Consider the following 7438-nt stretch of genomic DNA (forward strand, 5'->3'; position numbering starts at 1 on the left):
CCTCCACGCTTCTACTCTGTTTCCATGAAGTCGGTCACGTTCCATACCTCCAAAGCGGGACTGTAGAGTACGTGTCTTCCTGTGATGGGCTGCTTCCTCAGCACAGTGTGCCTAGGGCTCGCCGAGTCTAGCTGGTGGCAGCATCTCCTTCCCTCTCAAGGCCACGTGACCCTGCATGGCACGTGTGCACCCCTCCATCCATGGACGGACGCCTGGGCCGCTCCCACGGTTGGGCTGCCGTGGGTGGCGCTGCCGTGAACGTGGCAGTCAGATGCTTCTCCGCGCCCCTGCTTTCCTTTCCCTGGAGGAGAGTCCCAGAAGTGGAATCCTGTGTTGGATTTTCTGAGGAGACTCGTGCTGTTTTCCACAGTGTGGGTAGCATTTTGCGTTTCCAGCTGCAGTGCACAGGGCTCCAGTTTCTCTACCACACTCACCAGCCCTTGCCCTTCACTGTGGGTTTGGGTTTGCGTTTCCCTGACGATTAGTCATGTCAGGTATCTTCTCACATGCTTTTCGGCCACTTGTCTGTCATCTTTGCAGGAATGCCTATTTGGGGCCTTTGCCCAGGTTGTAGTCGGGTTAATTAATTTTTGTTGCTGCTGAGTTGTAGGAGTTCTGTACATGTTTTGGAGAGAGTGAGTTTTCACGTGACAGTGTGACAGGTTTGCTGGTAAGGATTTCCAATTCTGCACCGCAGTTCACTGCTGAAGAGCTGTTACGTCACACGGGAGCTCTGCAGTTTCCTGAAAACACTAACGGAAGACTCCCTTTTCAGCAACAGGTCTTTGTGAAGCTGGATTTTGTACATCACCCCAAAGAGCATGTCACAGGTTGAATGCAGCAGCAGACAGGAGAGTCTGGATGTCCTTCTATAAAGCTGGGCATCAGAAATGTAAAACCATACCACACTGCCGACTGAGTTTTTATTAGAAAGTATACTTATTTTTCATTAGAAATACATTTTGTGGATTTGTCATTTATAATTTCTAACATACTGGATTCTGATAGTTATTCATATAAAGAAGGGCACTTTTAGATCTTCAGAAATTTTTGAGCATTCTGTACAGGAGTCCAGAGATCGAAAAGTTTGAGAACTTTTGAAACTAGTAGGCTTTGCTTTAGTGTGCAGTGGGGAGTTTTATGTAATTTTGGAGAATTACTGCATATGTAAGTAGAGAGAACCACCATATGTGTTTACAGTGTCCTTCTGATAAAATTGGGTAACAGTATCTTTAGTAAGAAATTACAATCTGTGTTCCTTTGAATTTTATTTTAACAGAAATAGGAGCACTTGCGGATGAATAAAATAGAAGTGCTAATTGTTTTTAAAGACATTTGTCTAAAACGTGGGGACCAGGAAAAGCTTAAAATCATTAGGATCCTCCGTAATTTTCCCAGTATTTTTAAAAGGAAGGCTGCGATTTTCCGCCTGCCTCTTAACACAGAACAGGACCAAGGATTAGTTTGTACGGCAGGTGTTGGTGCCCTGTGATCTCCGTGTTGGGAAGCAGACGGGAAGGGCCCTGCTTTTGTCAATGGTGTCTGCACGTGGTGGCTGGTGTCATTAGGGAAGACAGTGGGAGGAGGCGACTGGTGGCTGGTGATCCCGCAGATGGGGGAGCCTGGTGGGGAGAAGGGAGAGGCCCGTGGGGGCAGGGACAGGCCAGGAGGGGAGGCTTGCAGGCCCAGGGAAGCAATTTGTTCTTCACATGACCAAGCGGAAGCACTGGGGCATTTCGTGTCAAAGCGCAGGCTGGTGTGACCATCATGAGGCACGGTCTGGTCGCTGTGGGAAACAATGTGGACGTGAGAGTAACCTCTCAGGCCTGGCATGGGTGCATTGCTTAGTTTTCATCCCTGGCATGTGGTTACATAGGTGTTAATAAAGAGAAGGTGAGTGAGCGTGCGTGGGAACGCTCCTGTTTTGGAATTCTGCAGGAAGGCGGTCACTACCGCAACATACAAAGTAACTGTTGATACCAGAACACACTGTGTACCTCCGACAGACCATTGAAGTTCCAATTTAGACACAATACCAAGGGCAGAGGAGTTTAGGAAGACTCACAGAAGAACAGCAGGTTCTCTCAGCAGCTGACTTGGGACGTGGCAGTGCCCGTGGGATCCCGTGGTCGGGCCCCACAGGGGTGCTGGTGTGGTGCACGGGCAGCCCTTCAGGCTGCCCCCTTGCATGAGCCCAGTCTTCACGGTACGTACCTGGTAAAACCCCGTGTGAACCGTTGTTTGCTTCTTGTCCCCAGCGACCTCTCGAATCAGCGATGCACACCTGGCCGACACGATGATCGGCAAGGCGGTAGAGCACATGTTTGAGACGGAGGACGGCTCCAAGGATGAGTGGAGGGGGATGGTCCTAGCACGTGCCCCCATCATGAACACATGGTTCTACATCACCTACGAGAAGGACCCTGTCTTGTACATGTACCAGCTCTTAGATGATTATAAAGAAGGCGACCTTCGCATTATGCCCGATTCTAGTAAGTGTGTATTGACAGCCTTTATTTCTGTTAATTTCAGAGGAACTTGAATTTTAGAACGAGGTGTTTGATGAACTGTTTTGTAGATGTATCTTGTTTTGATTACTAGGGTCAAGTGATTATTCTTTGAGTCCTGCACCAAGCATAAGTTGTGAAACTTTGCACCTTTTGCCGAGTAGATGTGCTGTTCTGGGCTGTGGACTTGGCATGGGTGGAGTATGGTGGGCCCCTCTTGTGTGGCTTCCTTCACTCCGCTCACCATTTTCAAGGCTCCTCGTGTTGTGACGTGTTAGTGCTTTCTCTCTTCTCATGCCAAATACAGCGGCACCGTATGCACATGTGTTCATCCGTCCACGGATGGGTGTGTGGGTTGTCCACCCCTTGCTGGTTATGAAGGATGCCGTGGTAAACCCTCGTGCGCAGGTTTCTGAGTGGATGTTTTCAGTTCTCTTGGGTGCATACCGAGGAGTGGGATTGATGGGTCTGTGTCACTGTTGAATTGTTTGGGGGACCCCTGCACCCTTCTCCACGTGCATTGACCGTGTGTGAGGGTTCTGACACAAACACGTGTTAACTGACGTTTTCACTCTAGCCGTCCTTGTGGTTGCGAAATGCTACCTCATCGTGGGCTTGGTTTGCATTTCCCTGATCACTAAAGACGTCAGGCGTCCTTTTGTGTGTTATTGGCCATTTCCGTGTCTTTTTTTTTTTTTTTTTTAAGATTTTATTTATCTGTTAGCACAGAGGGAGAGGGAGAAGCAGGCTCCCCACTGAGCAGGGAGCCCGATGCGGGACTCGATCCCAGGACCCTGAGATCATGACCTGAGCTGAAGGCAGACGCCTCACCAACTGAGCCACCCAGGTGCCCCGGTTCTGTGTCTTCTTCGGAGAGAAGTCTGTCAGAGTCTGGGTCTCTCTGCGGGTCTCCTGACCCATGTAGGATTTGCAGACACTTTCTCTTATTCTGTGGGTTTCTGTTCACTTTATTGGTGGTGCTCTTTGAAGCACAGAAGTTTTTAATTGTGATGAAGTCCAATTTGTTTTCTCTTTTGTAACTCGTGCTTTCATTTCGGTGTTGTGTCCAAGGCCGTAAACGATGTACCTCTTCGTTTTCTTCTGCGAGTCTTAATAGGTGTTGCTGTTACATTTTGATCTTCAATAACGTGTTGAGTTAATTTTTATGATGTGGTGGAAGGGTCCCCCTTCATTCTTGTGCACACTGTCTGAGCACCATGTTGTGGAAAGACCGTTCTTTCCTTGCTGGGTGGTTTTGGCACCCGTGGTGAAAGGGAGCTGGCCGCAGATGGACGGCTGTGCTCCTGTCTGTGGGGCACGTGCCATACTCGGTCACACGGCTCTGAAGTAAGCGTTGACGTTGGGAGGTGCTGAGTCCTACTTTGTTCTGTCTCAGAATTGTTTTGACTCTTTTGGGTCCATGGCAATTTCATGAATTTTGAAATCAGTTTGTCATTCTCTGCAAAGAGGTCAGCTGGGATTCAGATGGGGATTGTGCTGAATCTCTGATCATCTTGACACCGTGAAGCCTTCTGACCCAGGAGTGTGGATACTTTTCCATTTATTGAGAGTTAAAGATTTCTATCAACAGTGTCTTGTAGTTTTCAGAGTATTAGTTTTATACTTCTTTTGTTAGGTTTATTCCTAAATATTTTGCTCTTTTTGATGCTGTTATGAATGGAATTATTTTCTTACTTTCATTTTTGGGTAAGCCTGTTCTTTTTTAACTACTCCATAGCCTTCCCTCCAGCACAGGGTGTCAGCACGTCTCGGGGTCTTCCGTCAACAAGGCAGGCAGTGAACTTGCTTTCACAGTGCTCATCCGGCCCTGACTCTCCACCTTCTTTCTTTGTCTTAGGCTTTGTGCATTTTCTTCATATATCTGTAAAGGGAAGTATTTATACGGGCAGGAATTTAATGATCAGGAGAGTGTTCCTTAAAAGCATTTCTCCAGTCTGTATGAAGTTGATTTTTGACTTTTCTGTAGAGAAAGCTCCGCAGTGAGAACTGTTGGCCTTGCTTGGGAAAGCGTAGGGGCGTTGGGACTGCCCGCGGCGTCTCCTGGGCTCCTCACCCACCCGCTAAGTGGTTTAGCGAGTGTGGACGTGCAGCGGCCACAGGAGATGCTGCCCTGGTGCTGGGAGCTTGCAGGGGCCTCCGTGTGAGGCCCTTGCATCTTGGCTCAGTAGCGAAATGCCTGGCCGTCGCGTCTTTGGAATGCTCTGTAAACGGGCAGCGCCCCGAAAGCATGGTGGGCTGGCGCCGCTGCCGAGGAAAGAGCAGTTTTGAAGAGAGACTTGAGCTTCGGGTTCAACATCGCTTCCCTGCTCAGGAGACCTGAGGACCAGTAGACTCAGGCATGTGGCTGGCGGCACTGGCGGTCAGAGAGGCGGGGTTAGGGTTGTGTCCACCGTGAGGGACAGACACATGCTCGGGGCCACAGCAGGCTGTGTGTGAGGCTTGGGGTGCTGTGCGAGTGGCGTGAGCACAGGCGGCCTGGGGTAAAGCAGGACCCACCGCCCCCGGGGGCATCTGGAAGCCCTCTGCTGCTCCTTGCAAAAGAGCTCGCCCCACGCACGACCTGCAGGGGTTTCTTGAGAGAGGGTGGTAGCCACCCAGCCCATCCCCCTGCCCATCGGGTCTGCTCTGGTTTCTGTGCTCCGAGAACACCTCGTAGCCCCTGCCGGCTCAGGGCAGAGTTCTCCGGCGCGCAGGCTTTGCTGGGGACCGTCTGACAGGCGCGAGTGCCTCTGCCATCCCGGAGGTCCCGTCGTGATTAGTCTGGGAAGGGGTTCGCTCGGCACCTGTCTTCAGAGCACAGGAAGTCTTATTCGGAAGCTGGGATAGGAAGACCATGTGTGCTGCAGTGAACGTGGGGAAAAAGAAGGTTTCAGGAGTCACAGGAAAAAGACCAGGCGTGTGTTGAAGAGAATGGCATATTCTCAGTGTCCCAAGAGGTATTGTCTGTTTTGAAGGCCTGTTTCAAAGTCACTCCAGCTTACTTTGGAGAAGTTCTGTGCATCTAGGCTTTTCCGTGGCCTTTCCTTGCTTCATTCTCTCAGACGGTCTCAGTTGTAATTAAACACAAGCCACGGGGATTTCTGGTTATGATTTTCAAAATCCTTGACATGCCTACATCCTGGGGTGGGGGGCGGCACACTGTTTTTGTAAATAAAGTTTTATTGGCACACAGCCACACCTTTCATTTCTGCACTCTCTCTCGGCTGTTCTCATGGGACTGGCAGGGCCGAGCAGTTGGTGCAGAGACCATATGTCCTCGAGCCTCTGGCCCTTGAAGGAAAAGTGGCCTGACTCTTGCTCTAGATAATTAGGGTGAATCCAGGGGTTAACATTTTAAAAAATTATTACTAAAATAGACATGTGAGTTGGTACATACGTAAAAATTGACTTTAAATTCTTTCTTCTCCCCTCTTTAATGCAGATGATTCTCCTCCAGCAGAAAGGGAACCGGGAGAAGTTGTGGACAGCCTGGTAGGCAAACAGGTGGAATATGCCAAAGAGGACGGCTCTAAAAGGACTGGCATGGTCATTCATCAAGTGGAGGCCAAACCGTCTGTCTATTTCATCAAGTTTGATGACGATTTCCATATTTATGTCTACGATTTGGTGAAAACATCCTAGATGTCATCATGAACTTGGCCAAATTTGTGGAACTATTAAATGTATAATTTGTAGACATAAAGACTTGATTGCTTTCCAGTTTAATGAAAGCTTAAATGTCCCTGCGAACCCACAATCTCTGCCAGCAGAACTGGTTTTGTTCTGAATAGTACAGATTTATGTGAACACAAAGCATTTTGTGTAAGGAACTCCTTCCTCTTACGAGAAGTCTCTGTGTCTGGAGGGGAGTTAGGGCAAGTTTGGTAAAGTTAAGCTAGCGTCGCGGTCGTGTAGACTGGACTGGATCGCCCCCAGCTCCCCGGCACTGTAGTTCTCCCTGTCTGCTGCCACACTGCAAGCTTAGTCTGGTACTGTCGGTACCGCCTTCTTTGTTGAGACGTATGCACCTCGCTCTCCCTGTCCACATCTGTGTGTGTCCATAAGCACCACACACACACACACGCGCACATGCACGCACACACACACACTTCCTTGGCAGTCCGTTCTCTGTGGATTGGGGCGGGGGTTCAATAATACTCTCCAGTTAACAGGAGTGCTTGTCCTGAGTCAGTCCGATTTCATATATTACTGCTGTTTATTTAAAAGTAAATGTGGGCACAGGAGACACACAGGGACGTGCGGCGTGTTTTGGAAGTCAGAAGTTCAGACACCTTTTTAGTCTGGAGGCATTAAACCATGAGTCCAAATAGGAATCATTTGTGAACAGTTGCTGGACCCACATTAGAATTTAACAAAACAGTTAGGAATCTGGGTAAAAAGCTGCCTTTAATTTCTAAGCTTTGTAAATTTTTGTTTACATTTTTTATCCTAAGTACTTTTTTTGTTTTAAAGCAAAGCCCAGGTACTTGGTCCACACGGTGTGATGCTGGTGTGTTTTGGACGGCACAACTGGTCCATTAATTTGTACATCGGCAGTCTGGATTCTAGTGCGTGGATTTGAGAGGCAACAGTGCATCAGTGGTTTGTGTGTATGTGGTAAGTTCCTGGCAGAACCTAGTGCTTTGATATTAGAAATACAAGTTTGGGAGTGGCGTTGCTGCCTTCTGACAAGTTCTCTGGGACACTTTTATTTTTATTACTGTTCTTACTGATACATGGTTGTGGTCAGAAAGCTTTTCCCCACAGAGAATATCTAGACACGTAACAGCTTGCATCCCCTGACACCTTCTGTGGTGCTGGGCGGTCTCGGCTCCCCGTGTACTGCTGACGTGGCTCTTCCGTCATCGCGCTAGCTTCTGGGTGTGACTGTGGCCCTGGGCCACGCAGCCCTTTCGTGGCTTGCTCCTGCG

At 49.0% G+C, this 7438-nt stretch overlaps 1 protein-coding gene across 2 annotated transcripts in view; it reads left to right on the top strand.

Annotated features, from left to right (window-relative positions):
* Positions 1 to 6204, top strand: part of SPIN1 (spindlin 1) — a 76271-nt gene extending 70067 nt beyond the window's left edge. For both annotated transcript variants that reach the window (XM_021694452.2, XM_021694451.2), the window contains exons 5-6: positions 2259 to 2492; positions 5950 to 6204. In XM_021694452.2, the coding sequence (XP_021550127.1) occupies positions 2259 to 2492; positions 5950 to 6149 (434 nt within the window). In that variant the 3' untranslated portion in view covers positions 6150 to 6204. The remainder of the gene's footprint in view (positions 1 to 2258; positions 2493 to 5949) is intronic.
* Positions 6205 to 7438: the final 1234 nt, after the last annotated feature.

This window comes from Neomonachus schauinslandi, chromosome 13 (assembly GCF_002201575.2).
Source record: "Neomonachus schauinslandi chromosome 13, ASM220157v2, whole genome shotgun sequence".
In the NCBI taxonomy this organism is placed as follows: domain Eukaryota; kingdom Metazoa; phylum Chordata; class Mammalia; order Carnivora; family Phocidae; genus Neomonachus; species Neomonachus schauinslandi.